We start from the raw sequence: 15,776 nt of genomic DNA on the forward strand, positions 1-15,776 counted from the left end.
ATTTATTTATTTATGGTTTTTTGAGGGGGAGTTTAAAAAGTTTTTCCTTAATTTTGCAGTTCTCTGTGCTGCCTTCATAAGGTTTTTAACACTCTTAAAATATGTTGTCAGTTCTCCTTATAAAAAGTGATAGTTGATTAGGAAGCACAGCAATGCTGTTTCTTTTATACCATTACTTTGGAAGTTATTATTAAAGGATTCAATAGATGGAGATAATCATGCTGCAGCTAATTTGTGTTCAAAGAAGTAGTACTGTTAATTTGACACAAACCTGTAGTTATAATTAGCTTTAGTCCTGATCCTGTTTGAGGGCAGTGAGACATGTCACTTAAAAATATACACTTACAAAAAAATATGTCTATGTATGTATATATGTATGTGTGTGCTTATGTGTTTCTATATACATACATATATAATCTTGCCCTTTGACTTGATGGTTATATTAATGATAGCTTGGTGTAGGACCTGGGACAAGGGACAAAATAAATCAAATTTCCCAGATTTCATATTTCTAACAGCTAAATTGGAACTTCCCAACCTCAAATATCTTTGTAAGACTCTGAAATCAGTAGCAACAAAATAACTCCATTTGCTGCCCAAAAGTTTAACTGTTAAGTTCTAGTAGTTGAGATTCTTCCTCTTTATTGCTACTTTGTTTTTGTTTTTGTTTTTAAGAAAACACAGATTTAAAAGATTCATAGAAGTATAGATCCCATACTTCACATTCTATTGCTTTGGTGATGTTCATTATTAATTGGACTTACAGAACCCTCATCTTCTGATTGCTTCAGGATAAAATTAATTTTAAAGTATAGTTTATCACACAGTTAAGACTTTAACAATTTTTGTTTTTGCCACCATCGACACATAAAAAACTCCACGATGTTTTGATAACTTTCTGTTTAGAAAGTGTAGTAACTGGAGTAATCTCACTGTAATTTCAAAGGCATGGACACATCCCCACATACTGGTCAAGGACCACATTACATGTGATTTTCGGGCTTATGTCTATTTGAATGCTAGCTGAATTCTGGTAATTAGGGGGTGAAAAGCAAACACAAAGAATTTATAGAGTTATAAAAAGAGCATTTAAAAATATTTCAGATACTCATAACATGAACATTTACTACTGATTCATGCTGGGATACTAAGAAAGTAACTGAAGCCGGAATGTATATTTGAAGCAAGAAAGGAGGTTAGCATAGTTGTGACACTGACAGTTGAGAAATATTCTATAATAAATATTCAGAATTATTAATCTTAATGTTGTAGATTAGACAGCATATATCATAACATATAATATTATCAATAAAATGTTTTTGCTTGGATTAAAAAGGGCCAGAATTTTTTTCTGTGTTTTCTCATCTATGTGGCAAAAGAGAGTGTTTTCTGGGACACCTGGGTGGCTCAGCGGTTGAACATCTGCCTTCAGCTCAGGTCATGATCCTGGAGTTTCGGGATCGAGTCCCACATTGGGGTCCCCGCGGGGAGCCTGTTTCTTCCTCTGTCTATGTCTCTGCCTCTCTCTGTGTCTCTCATGAATAAATATATAAAATCTTTTTTTTAAAAAAGAGAGTTTTTTCTTCTATCTCACTCACTTTGGGCTAAGCTCATACACAACTAAGATAACAGAAGAAAGACTTTTTATAATGCAATTTAAAAAAACTGTTAAGGGCTCAATTATGTCTTCCCAAAATCATATCCTGAAGTCTAACCCCCAGTACTTCAGAATATGGCCATATTTGGAGATAGGGCCTTATTTTTAAATTTTTTATTATTTTAAAAATATTTTATTTATTTGAGAGAGAGAGAGAGAGAGAGAGAGATAGAGAGAGAGAAAATATGTACAAGCAGGTAGGGGAAGAAGCAGGATTTCCACCGAGCAGGGAGTACAACTTGGGGCTTGATCCCAGCACCCCAGGATCATGACCCAAGTTGAAGGCAGACACTTAACTCACTGAGCCACCCAGTCACCCCTGAAATAGAGCTTTAAAGAATTAAAGTAGACTGAGTTTAAATGGGTGAGCCCCAACCCTATATGACCAGTGTCTTTACAAGGACACTAGGACACAGAGAACACAGGGACCAAGGAATGGCCCTGTGATCAGCCAGGGAGAAGGAGGCAATCTGTAAACCAAGGAGAGGTCTCGGAAGAAACCAAAACTGTCAACACCTTAGTGTCTGACTTCTAGCCTCCAGAATTTAGAGAAAATAATTTTCTGTTGTTTATGCCACCTAGTCTGTGATATTTTGTTATGGAAGCCCTACCAAATGAATACAGAAACACATTCTTGATTTTTCAAACTTAAAATCAAAATGAAACACAATTTCTCCAGTGAAAACGTGTCTTCTCTCTTCTCTCAACAGCCATCCTCATCTTTGTAAATGTCAAGTCAGAAAACTAGTGGTGATCACCCAACATTCCTCCTATTTTCTGATCCCCTACAAACCATCCATTGCAACCCTGCTAGTCCTATCCCCCAAAGTATGTTTTGAACCTATTTTCTTCACTTTACCACCATCACCACTACTGTAGTCCCCACCACTATTAATTCACTTAAATTATTGTAAAGCCTCCTAAATAACTTCATCCACTTCACCCTCCTCTACTTCAGCAGTCCTGTCCACTTCAGCAGCAAAAGTCACCTTTTTCTTTTTAAAGATTTATTTATTTATTTGAGAGAGAGTGGGGGTGGGAGGCCAGAGGGAGAGAATCTCCAGTAGACTCCCCGCTGAGTGCAGAGCCCAATGTAGAGCTTGATCTCAAGACCCCAAGATCATGATCTGAGCCAAAACCAAAAGTCAGATGCTCAACCAACTGAGCCACCCAGATGTTCCCAAAAGTAATCTTTTTTAACACTTAAAATTGTTGCCCCTCTCTCCTGGCTTAACCCTCTTGAATAATAGTTGCAATAAAACCCTTTAATATGATCTACTTGACCTAGCCTCTGACTATCATCAAACATATCTCGTGCCCCTGAACTCCATCTACTCTGATTTTCTTTCAATTCCTGGAAAATGCCAAGTTCCTTCCTCCCTCAAAGGCTTCACTGTGCTTTCTCCATTTAGAATGTTTTCTCATCTCTCTTTCCATAAGGCTTGACCCTTCTCTTTGTTTTTTGTTTTTGTTTTTTAGATTTTATTTATTTATTTATTTATTTATTTATTTAATTAATTTATTTATTTGTGTGTGAGAGAGAGAACAAACACAAGCAGGGGGAGCGGCAGGCAGATGGAAAAGGAGAATCAGGCTCCCCGTGGAACAGAGAGCCTGATGCAGGGCTCCATCCCAGGACCCTGGGATCATGATTTGAGCCAAAGGCAGATGCATAACTGACTGAGCCACCCAGGTGCTCCTGTTTTCAATTTTAATAGTAACTCCTCTATTGAAGCCTTCACTGTCCATTCTATTTCAATGACTTACTCTATTCTCCATTTCTATCTTTTATTTATCTCCCTGATATTTTTACAGTTTGAACTACTTTTATTTGGTGCCTACTTGTTTTATATATATCATACTAGAAGAGGGAAGACAGCACAAGAGTAGGTGTTCAGTAATGATTTGTTCAAGAATCTTACAGATCTGCCTGTCTTTTGTACATTTCAGGCGGAGGCCATAATGCTAGGTCAGACCAAGAAGATGAGATAAACACTGGGCCCATGAAATTGTATGAAAAGATGGAGGGACTCACTGAGGGGCTGATGTAGTAACTGCTTGATTGAACACTCTGAACTTGGAAGGCAGGAGTGGGGAAAATGACTGAAGGAGGTTTGTCCAGTTGTCCCCTCACGGCAGAACCTATGATTTGGCGGCAACTGGTGACAAATTCTATCAAAGTGAACAATAAAAAGACTAACATTTGCACACATTCCATTTCTCCATTTTTTGGAATTTAGGTTGTTTTTAACTTTTGCTATTAGAAATCACAATATCACAATAAAAATCTTTGTTCATAATTTTATTTGCTGCCTCTTTGTTTTTATCTATTTCTCCTATTAGAATTGGGACATGGCACACAGTGGGTGCTCACAATAAAGATTTGTTGACTACATCTTGTATTTTCTTAGGACAGAGTCCAGGTGCAATATAATACAGATAAATAGTTTAGTACAGGGATCCCTGGGTGGCGCAGCGGTTTGGCGCCTGCCTTTGGCCCAGGGCGCGATCCTGGAGACCCGGGATCGAATCCCATGTCGGGCTCCTAGTGCATGGAGCCTGCTTCTCGCTCTGCCTATGTCTCTGCCTCTCTTTCTCTCTCTGTGACTATCATAAATAAATAAAAATTAAAAAAATTAAAAAAAAATAGTTTAGTACAATGTCTCATAACAAATATTGTTAACTATTGCTGAGTGAAATTTACTAGCTCTTGAAATATTACTGGCAAATTTATTGATAAAAAGGTTGTGATAATTTATGCTACCAATACTATTAATAAATTAATTCAATAATTTTTTGAGTACTTGCTGTAGATTAGGAACTGTTCAAGATACTTAGACTAGAGCGCTGAGTAAAACAGAGAAAATTCCTGCCTTTATGGAGTTTTCATTGCAGTGGAGGAGACAAAAGTTATATATCTATCTATATAACACAGCTGACCCTTGAACAATGTAGGGGTTATGGGTCACCTGCAGAATCCATGTATAACTTTTGACTTCCCCAAATACTTAATTACTAGCCTACTGTTGACCAGAAGCCTTACCAATAACATCAACAGTTGATTAACACATATTTTGTATGTTATATGTACTATATACTGTATTCCTACAATAAAGTAAGCTACGGAAAAGAAAATTTAAAAAGTAAAAAGTCATAAGGAAAATATATTTACAGTACTTTATCATGAGGAATTCATGTAAGAGGACTCATGCAGTTCAAACTTGTGCTATTCAAGGCAAGCTGTATATACAGATTGTATATAATTGATTATTTTAAAAGATATCAATATATGACATACAATATAATAAATATTATGCATTTATGTATTATACAATAAAATATCAGGTAGTGATCATGGATATGAAATAAAATAAAGCATGGTAAGATTCTAGAGAGTTGGGGGTAGTATATGGATAGGATGGCCGGGGTAGTATATGGATAGGATGGTCAAGGAAGACTAGAGAAGTGACCAGTAGAGACATAAATGGAAGTGAGGTGAGATCCAGTGCAAGCAGTGTGTCTGGATGGAAAGGAAAAAAGGGTAGAGTGTGACAGAATGAATATCTATTTTAGTGGTCTTTCAACAGTCTGGGCATTATTATTATTATTATTAATGAAAATAACACAATAAGGAAAAGGTATTTTACATTTCTTCTAAATTAAAATTACATCATTATTGGTGAGATGAAATGCTAAATAGCTAATATCTTCTAAACACTTGCCAGGTACAGTGCACTGTACATGTTACCTTATTAAATCCTCAGAACCCAGTGAAATATGGATCATCAACATTCCCCACCTATAGAAATTGTGATTGAGAGGTAATTTTCTGTAAAATAGACCATTAATAAATATCTTTAGGTATCTTTGAGAAGATAGAAGGACAGAAGTCTGAGATGGTCTGTAGCCTCAGGCTCTGAATCCATAGAAACCAGCACCAGAGGCCATACTCATTTATCTAATGCTGCTTTTATACAACAAACTACCCTCTGAACCTGTCTTAACTTAAAGGTTGTTTTCTAAGATCTTGCACCATAGTTTCATAGGTTTATAAGGTTAAAACAAACATCTAGAAATGTCCTTTCCACTTTCTAACAAGCAAGACTCATCTTTAAAAATATTCCAAAGATGCATCCATATGGCAGGGATAGCTGTCCACTAATTCATGCTTTCTCTTCCATAGTTTAAAGGAGCACCTGGCAGGGTGCCTGGGTGGCTCAGTCAGTTAAGCATCTGCCTTCAGCTCAGGTCAAGATCAGGGTCCTGGGACTGAGCACCGCACTGGGCTCCCTGTCGATGGGTAGCCTGCTTTTCTCTCTCCACTGCTTGTGCTCTTGCATTCTCTCTCTCTCAAATAAATAAATAAATAAATAAATAAATAAATAAATAAAATCTTAAAAAAAAAAAAAGAAGTACCTGGGAACTCAGACTGTAGTGTTTCCCAGGTCCTTTGTATCTAGGTATGTGGTTCTTGCAAATGTTATTGGTGCAGAAGTGGTATGTGTGGCATCTCCTCAACAAGGGTTTTTTCTAAATTTCTTTTAAGATTTATTTATTTATTTATTTATGATAGACATAGAGAGAAAGAGAGGCAGAGATACAGGAGGAGGGAGAAGCAGGCTCCATGCCGGGAGCCCGTCGTGGGACTCCAGGATCGCGCCATGGCGCCAAAGGCAGGCGCCAACCACTGAGCCACCCAGGGATCCCCCCAACAAGGGTTTTAAGGAGCTCCCTCTGCCTCCATCTCCCAAGGTTCCTAGAAATCAGTTTCATCACTCATTAGGAACACTCAATTGGGCTGTTAAAATATAAAAGAAAATATACTTCCATTATATTAAGCCACTCAAGTTTTAGTGTTTATTTGTTGCAATGTCAAGTACACATCTTAAAGATATCAGATTCCACAATTTCCCCCTCTAATGATATACTGAGACATCAAATCCTTTAGGTAAAAAAGACAACAAAAGTCCAGGGCAATGAAGTTATCAAAATAAAAACAAAGTATGTTTTTGTTAGTATCCCACCACTCCCAATATGGAAATTATGCCTTCTTTACTTAAGTATCTTGACATTTTTATGCTTGTTTCTATAATACATTGCTGTGGGTTGAATTGAATCCCCCAAAGACATGCTTCACTCTAAATTCTAGTACCTGAAAATGTGACCTTATTTGGAAAGAGGGTCTTTGCTGATGTAATTCAGTTAAAAAGAGGTCATAATGGATCAGGGTGGACCTTAACCCAATGAATGGTGTCCTTATAAAAGGGAAATTTGGACATGGACACACCAGGAAGAACATCATACAGAGATGGAGGCAGAGATTAGAGTGATGCATCGACAAATGAAGAAATACCAAAGATTGTCAGCAACCCCCAGAAGTTAAAAATGTATGGAGAGTATTCTCCTCGGAGACCTCAAGAGAGAGCCAATCCTGCTGCCACACTGATTGCCAACTCCCAGTCTCCATAACTGTGAGACAGCAAATCTGTTTTAATTCATCCAATTAATGATACTTTGTTATGGCAGCTGTGAGAAAATAATACACATACACATTCTAGCACAGACATTTCCTAATCTGAAATTGATTTTTCAATGAAATAAAGAAACATGGTTTATTGAGGAAAGCTTCCTGAATTCTCAACATTCACTCTGATGTCACAGGTTCTAGCAAAGTCTAGCAAAATTTCAGGAGTACCTTGTTTCAAGTTTTCCTCATTTTTAAGAGATTGTTATGAACACTGTCCTAGGAAAGCCAGATTCCGTTTTTATGAAGCAAGGACTCCAGTCACATGCACTGCTTAATTTTCTCTGAATGAAGGAGGCCCTGCACTGTGTAGTGTATCTTTCAGGCAGAGCGCAGAAAGCGATGGCAGCCATCACACCAGGAGCCTGAACTGGTGGTGCGGATACATTTGCCAGCTGGTTCAGTCATCGCTATGAATATACCTGGCATCCTCAGATTAGCTCCCGTTGAGGCTAAGGGTATAAGAAAAGGTTTCACCCGTCTTTGTATTCGGATTTGTGATGTGTATCTGCCACTCCAAATTCTCTTTGGAAAAAAGAAGCATGAACTAATAGACTGGAGCCTCTAGGGAGAAAGCCAAACCAGCAAACGGAGAGATTTTTCTTCACCAAAATGCCATTCAGCGCGCAGAACCTTTGTTACAAGACACGCAAAACACTCCCAACCGCCTCGGCCAACTCCAACTTCTGTATTTGGCATTTTCCTCCAAGCAACGCAAAGCAGCAACACTGCGCAGGCGCGCGAGTCGAGGTGCCCTGGGAGGATTCCAGCGCAGGCGCGTGGACCGGGAAGTGGGCGGGCTCGTGCGCGTGCTCCGTAGCTCACTTCCGGCCTGCCCCTCCCCCTCCCCGCGTACCTACCTTCCCCCTTTCCCTTCTCCTCCCCAGTCTCTTCCCCAACTCTCCCCACCCCTCGCGCTCTCCGCCCCGCTTGCCGCCTGTCCCTCCCCGCCCGCTCCATCCGGGTCGCTGACGGCTGTCTCTGGACTGGACAGCGGCGGCTGCTGTTTTTCTCTAGGTACCCGGTAAAGTTTCACAGGAGCCAAGGAGGGGAGCCGCGGAGCAGCAGCACGGACGCCGGAGGAGCTCTGGTGTTCGCCGCCGGCGGCTGAAGGAGGAAGGTCCAGGAGCTGGAGACTTGCCTCAGCTGCCGCGCTGCCTCACTCTCTGGGGAGGCGCCGCCCGCCGTCGCCCTGGGCTTCCCCTGCCGTGACGGGCTGGGTGAGTCGTTGCCCCGGTGGGTTCGGGGGCGTGTGACGGCATTAGGGAGGGGGCAGGCCGGGCCTGGCGGATACAGGCCGGCTTGGCGCTGGGTGCTTTCTCAGCGCTTCCTCAGGGTGGGGGGCGGGGGGCGCGGACGGTGGGGGATCTCGGGCCGGGGGGCTGGAATGTCGCACCTCCTTGGGGAAGGGCCTCCCTCGGATTGAGGGCTGCCGAACTGCGGACCCTGTCGGTGGCCTCTGCGGCTGCTGCGAGCGGGCGGCTGCCGTGGTTGGCCGGTCGGCCCGCGGGGCTGGGTGTGTACGGACGATTTCTCTCTCCTGGTTCCCGTGAGCTGATCCGAGTGCCTGTTCGGGGGATGATGGGAATAAAGTGCTTCTCATTCCCCTACCTGTTGCTAGCGAGAGGACGCCTTTTTCATATCTTCTGACTTTTTAGAAGAAAAGGATGATTAACCCTCATGCGCTAAAATATTTGAGGTATTTTTCTGTCCTCTATTCTTAAAAAAAAAAAAAAAAAGGTTAGACAATGCAGAACTCTTGGGAACCATCGAGTTCCGATGTCCCAAAAGAATAAAACCAAACTTTTCTGAATGGATAGGTCATGGAATGGACAGCTTTGGCAATAGCTAGCCCGAACGTAGGAAAGTTGGATTTTGAAACTTCTCAGGTTCTGTGTAAGGAATGTGGGTGACTACAGTAGGAATAAGGCTGACTTCCTGTAATTGTTATTTAGTAACGTGATGTGTTTAAAAATCTGTGTGGGTTTGCATGAAATGGACTCTTTGATAGGCCTCTTTACAAGGGAAGAAATCTTCAGTGTACTGGAAAGTTCTACAGATTTCGCCACCAGACTATTAATGTCCCATCCCCCCATTCCTGTTCTTGAAAAATCGGCAGTACTGGGGTTACTTGCAGTTCCCCCCCCCCCCCCCCGTTTCCAAATACTTGTCTCAGAGGTGTAGATAATACAGATTGCCCACGGGAAATACTTTTCCGTCACAGTTACCATTCGTAATAGAAAATGTTGAATTGGGGAGAGCATCTTGATATTTAAACCGCGTATTTTCTTTTGTGAGTATGTGATTATGTAGGTTTAGTTTTAAAATTAATGGTGAGGTCGGAGTATTACTATTTTGATCTGTAAAATGTCTTGGGAGGCGATTGTCTTAAGATTGAGGTTTGAAGAGACAACCGTGCTGTTCTGTAGGGCATGTTAGTGTGAATAATTGGAAGATTATTTAAATTGTGGGAAGTTTAGTTTCCATTATTGGTTTTATTTCTGTTACAAATAACTTCAGTTTGCTGATGCAGAGGTGGGTATTTAAAGGCTTAATTATGTTAGGCTTTGAGGGGGATTGCAGGGTTTTGTTTGTGTAGTTGGCACAGTTTTTCATTGTGTATATATTGATTTGGGGGTAGTGGGTAGATGTTTTATTTCTTGCTCAGAATGAAATGATTTCACAAGGTAGCAACTCTAGTAATAGGTTTTAAATTTTGCAAAGAATTGTGGAGAGAATTTTTTTTGTAAATGATTCTATATATTTCTAAAAATACAGTTTGGTTTCTGAAACCAGATGATACTTATGAAGCATCTGATAAAATAGGTTCCATGTTTACTATGTAGTAATTACTGTAGCATAGCACTTGAGAGAATAATTATACGTGTTTTCCTTGAAGTCATATTAACTTTTTTTTTTTTTACGTGTTTTCCTTGAAGTCATATTAACTTTTTTTGTATCTCTTCAGACATAGGGATACCTCCAACTTTCCAGTGTTTCAGAAGGAAGGTTTTTATTGAAACTGGAAGACCAAAAGAATTACAAACATGTTGTGCTGGGGAAATGCATCTTTTGGACAGCTAGGTTTGGGTGGAATTGATGAAGAAATTGTACTAGAGCCCAGAAAAAGTGACTTTTTTATAAATAAAAAGGTCCGAGATGTGGGATGTGGACTCAGACATACTGTATTTGTCCTGGATGATGGAACAGTGTACACATGTGGATGTAATGATCTAGGACAGCTGGGTCATGAAAAATCCAGAAAGAAACCAGGTAAGTTGAAAATTTTGTTTGCTCTTTCTAATAATTATATCATCTAAGTTTGAAATGTCAAGGAATTTCTTTAGTACTAGACCTAAGTTTTTTATTAAGCTTTAAAAGCAGAGCTGGAGTTAAATATATCCTTTACATTTGCATGCTTCTAAGTACTTCAATTACTTCGTGGTTTCTATTTTTTTAAACTGTTGTTATAAACCCTTATTGTATGAAGCTTTGGTTTTAGAATGTAATTATTATGTAAAACAATAGAGAAAACTCAGCATGCCATGTGGATACCTTTTCTTTTGGACAGATTATATAGGTATAGAGAATATATGTAGGTCCTGTTTAATAAGTACTATTCAGCTACCTTTGCAGATTTTAAATGCATGATCTATCGTGTTATTTTCAATACATCAGAAAGAAAAGTAAATAAGATGGAAGCTTGCCTAAAATATATCCTAATTTTCCTATTGTTCTCCCTATTGTTGTATTTTAAATACAAAATTTTATTTGGTTTAGTTAGAAATATCTTTTATTCCCCCAAGTTCCTACTTTCAAGTAGAAGCACTAGCTATTAAAAGTTTTGTGACTATAATATGCCCTGATTTTGTAGTTGCCGTATAAGCCAAATGTAGAATAACTTTTAGTGTATAATGAGAATTTTGAGGGATTTGTTCACACATCATATTCTCTTTCTAGATATACAGACATATTTTAAAATAAGATTATTACCACACTTAGAAATACTGTTAAGTGAATTTTGCTCTTAATTATGATTACTAAAAGTTAATTTTTAAGGTGGCAAATTCAGATAGGGCCTCCGCTGTACTGATTTATAGTTTCTTCTTTTAACTTTAACAACAATGGCACTTAAGTATTTTCTATGGAATTATTTTTCTTTACCACTTCATTATTTAAGTGGCTTCTATTGTTAGTCTACTTTTGAGAGGTAAAGGTAGGTATAAAATAGTAAAATATTAAATATTAAATTAAAGCATGTTATTCATCTTCCATATCATCTCACTACCATGCCAAACCTCACCTTTCTAACTTGTAAATCCTGTATAGTTTCCATCCTTTCTTTTTGGTAGGATCTTAATCTTTTTCCTTCTGCCTTAATTTGTAATTTAAATCTTTTGGATGAATGGTAGCAGTCCTTAATACAGTAGGTTTAATAATTGCAGAATTCAAGGTAAAGTGGCAGCTGTCTTATATTCTACCTCACTAAGAATGTTTTATGGAATCTTACCAGAATTTCATAATCTTAGGTATTGAGGTTGTGGTGTGTAGACAATGGTAATTTATTGATATGTATTTGCTGTCACTGCTTCAGAGGCGGATGTATCCTTTACTTTTTTTGCTTAGCTTGGAATGCTGCCTCAAGTTGAGATTTTCATGGTTTTGGGGCTATTGCCTTTTTTATACTTGACATGCTCCACAGAAATAATTGAACATATCTCTGTATTGCTTTAGTAATTTCTGACAGGCCACAGGACAAGTAAAAGGTACAAAGCCAGTACAAAGAAATTGGTAATATGGTTACTGAAATTTACTAAAGTTTAAATTTTTTAAATGTTACTGAGCATCTGTTTTGTGTCCAGGACAGGGTAGACACTGTGCATTAGTAGGATGTGTCTTTATCAGCTTTTAACTCTGTAGGTAAGACTCTGAGAAACTTAACTAGCCAGAAGAAGGTTTTTTTTTGGTCATGTTGACATTGTGATGATTGTATTGTGACATTTATATCACCGTATTGATTTATTTTGGAAATGTTATTTGGTAATACAAAGTTGGGAGGGTGGGTTTACCTAACTTACAGTACCTCTTCAGGATTGCCGTATTGTCCTGGGTACATTTATGGACTAGAAAAGTGAAAAAGTCATGAATTTTGTCTTCGAAAAGTTTGCAGCCTGATTTGGGAGATGTGGCATACATAAATGAAATAGCTGGAGAAGATTGAAAGTTGACATGATATGATAGTGTCCCTGAAACTGGGAAATTTAAATAATAGGAAATGTATTATGGGATAGATTGAAGATTTCTGGAAGAAAATAAAGTCTTAATTTTAATACAACCACTGATCACATATGTAGGCAGAAAGTAAGTCTGGCACTGAAATAGTTTTTAGTTGTATAGGAGAGGAGCCTGATCTTGAGAAAAGCTTTTTACTGGAAATCCAGGTTCAGTAACACATTGAAGTATATCTGAATGACAGAGTTAGGAGAAAGTAAAAGTTCAAAAGGTACCAGTTGCTCTGATAGGGACTTTTTTAACCTCAGTTTTCATTTAAGGTGTTTGAGTGGAAACCTCTAATGTTTTTAAATAAAATTATTTCCCTTGGGAATAAATCTTTAATGATTTAAATGTACTCCTTCCCCAACTTTTTTTTTTTTTTAATTTGTGAGTTTGAGACCTGAATTGGAAGGTAAGGAGTTCTTATTTAATTGGTTTTAAAGTTTTCTGTTAATTGAGTGAGTCTGATTTTCTAGAACCATGTAATAAACATAATTCATTTCATCAGAGCTTTGAACTGACAAAGAATATAGAAAGGAGAGAGCTAGGAATTGTTTCCTTACAGATAACTGGCTTTATAAACATATTAAATATTTTGTAATAAGGAGTGAAAAAGAAAGGTGGCTTCATTCCTTAAGGATAAGCTAATCTTGAGAGTTATACTGTAGTAAATAGATTCAGCCTACCTATTGGGAGAGGTTTCCATCCTGAAAATTTTAGGAACCACATAGGAAAGGCTCACTGATACTCTTTATTATATACCAAGAGTACAGATTGTGTCCATGTTCATCTCCGTTCTCTTGTATATGTATGCCCCTTGCTATCACTATGAGCTCTTTTTGATAATTTCCAGAGGGGCGAACATCTGTTTCACTTTTGTGTATGTATTTTTCCTTCATAAAAATTTTTTAAAACTCTTTTATAGCTAGTGGCTCTTCATTTCTTAATTCATAGCTAACAGGTAAATATATCTGATCTTTAATATGCTAGACCAGTTTATCTAAGTAAATTGTTTTATATTTCCTTCCAAATTCATTTCTGAGTATTTTAAGTATAGGAAGTGTACTTTTTTTTAAACAAGATCATTTGTTCATTGTGTATTCAATAATAGGTATTATTTTTGGTAACCATAGTCCTAATGTTTTGCACATCTACTTCCATTTGTTTCATGTTAGAAACAGTACTAAATATTTTTTGACCATAAATTTGTAAATAATATGATGTAGTCCTCTTAGAGATGATTGTTTGATAGCTTTTCATGGTTTACAGAGTTCTTTCAGCTAGATTATCTCATTTAATCCTCATAACAGTCTTGTAGCTAGGACAGGTGTTATAGTCCCCATTTTACGAATGAGAAAAACTGAAGTAAAATGAGATTAAAAGACTGACAGTAGGCTAACAATGTTAAGGGAGCACTCTAAATCATGTGGTTTTATCTTTATCCCATGAAGGTTTTCCCATGCCATATTTAGATGATGAAACAATGTTTATTCACCTAGGAGGAAACTAGTTTCCATCAGTATTTTAATGTAATTCTGAGGTTTAAAAAAAAAAAACTCTTAAAATTTTACTCTATTATAATTAACGTTATACAATGAAGATACCATGTTTTACTATCTCCTCCCTTCTGATGTGTAAATTCAGAAAGAAGCCATTTTAGGAACTATATAAGAAGCTTGAGAGTTGTGTTTTCAGGATGTAATATCGTGCCAACATAAACTAAAAATTCAAATATATATATTTTATTCCTGAACTGAAGACTAACTTGATTTGCAAAGTCAGCGGCAGATAAAGTTTTAAATAGTATGATAAACATGTTGTAGCTTATGTTCAACTCTTCTACAGAAGTTGTAAAGATGATGAGCATTGATTGTTTCCTATATCCCAAAATGGTGATTTCTACTGTAAGGTCAGTCCAATGAAAGCATTTTGGTCATATAGCAGTAGTTACATGCTTGCCTTTTTGCTTCATCATTTTCTGACTTGCTCTCTCTGTTCATAAAACATAAATCTTTACATGAACTCCTTAAAATATAGTCAATTTAAAATAATAGGAAAATAAATATATAAATATGTGAAATAAAATTACTCACTTTGAGAGAAGATTAAAAATACCAAATTATCCCACATATTTCTTATTAAACCAAAGCATATAATATCAAAGAAGCTTATTTTGTTTTATAACTCTTAGTTTTCATGATACCTTCTAAGGATGAGAAGGATTTGGATGATATGAAGACTTGAAAAAAGTATAATTACTTGGGACAGGAATGGAGGCTTGTTTTGGACACTACTTTGAGGAAGGTTAGTGCCCAAGAATCACAGTGTCAAGGGTAGGAAAGAAAAATCATAATGCAAACAGATGACTACTGTTAGAGAGATGTATAATAATACTTTACTTTGTGTAGGACCCTACATCTGAGGAATTTCAAGAGCATTACACAATAACTCATGGTTCCTTTCAAAATGCTTGTGACACAATTTGCAAGAATTATCCTCACCCTTAGGGGATAAATTTACGGAGAAATGGCAGCACAAGTTGGTAAGTAACTTGTCAAAACAGCAGGTGACTGGTGAACATCTATAAATTGAATCTGAAAATTTAAGTCTACCAGTCACCTATCTTATTCACTAAATTGTTCTTATGTTTAGAATTATTTACAGTAATATCTTCTATTTAAGGAAGATCAAATACTAATTTGTTTCTTTGCCATTTTATGTGATGGCCTTTTAAAATAAATCATTATTTTACCAAGATGGTTTGCATTGTGTTACCACTTTGGTACTTCATTATAACCTTGTGTGGTATGAAGAATATTTAAACAAACAACTATGGTAACACCTAGTCTTTTCTCTTTCCTCTGTTATATATCACATTCTATTTCCCTTTGTTGTCTAATGCTATGCTATGCTACTATCCAAGATCCATAGTAATTTCCAGGTGTGGTGGATTTGGTGTCAACATTGGAACTTGGATTAGTTATATTTTATCAAGTCTGCCATGTATCTCTTTGTAGGATGCATTGGTTTGATGAATGCTTTATAAAACCTTTAACCCACAAAGAAGACAGTTATAGTAGTAGATGCCTAATCTGAGCAGTCTAACAAATAGAGGCTTAGAACCAGTGATTTTTTGTGTGTGTGTTTGGTATGTTGATATTTTTTATCTGATTGGTAGTGAACGATTTGCTTCCTTGAAAGAACAGGAGTATGGTAGATTTCAGTTTTGCGGTTTGGGGAGTTCCTAGGTTGTTGCAGGTGAAAGCTTAGGTGGCTAGTTTCCATCATCTTGGTAAGTGTTTTTAGGGTTCTGTGTTCCCA

At 37.4% G+C, this 15,776-nt stretch overlaps 1 protein-coding gene across 8 annotated transcripts in view; it reads left to right on the plus strand.

Annotated features, from left to right (window-relative positions):
* The first annotated feature begins 8,049 nt into the window (after positions 1-8,049).
* HERC4 (HECT and RLD domain containing E3 ubiquitin protein ligase 4) overlaps positions 8,050-15,776 on the plus strand; it is a 137,140-nt gene continuing 129,413 nt past the window's right edge. For 3 of the 8 annotated variants that reach the window (XM_055324894.1, XM_055324896.1, XM_055324900.1), the window contains exons 1-2: positions 8,051-8,401; positions 10,150-10,454. In XM_055324894.1, coding sequence (XP_055180869.1) covers positions 10,229-10,454 — 226 coding nt within the window. In that variant the 5' untranslated portion in view covers positions 8,051-8,401; positions 10,150-10,228. Of the gene's footprint in view, positions 8,402-8,735; positions 8,881-10,149; positions 10,455-14,861; positions 14,998-15,776 lie in introns of those variants that run through there. The other 5 variants (XR_008664350.1, XM_055324901.1, XM_055324895.1 and 2 more) reach the window with 4 other exon arrangements.

Source organism: Nyctereutes procyonoides, unplaced genomic scaffold (assembly GCF_905146905.1).
Source record: "Nyctereutes procyonoides isolate TBG_1078 unplaced genomic scaffold, NYPRO_anot_genome, whole genome shotgun sequence".
In the NCBI taxonomy this organism is placed as follows: domain Eukaryota; kingdom Metazoa; phylum Chordata; class Mammalia; order Carnivora; family Canidae; genus Nyctereutes; species Nyctereutes procyonoides.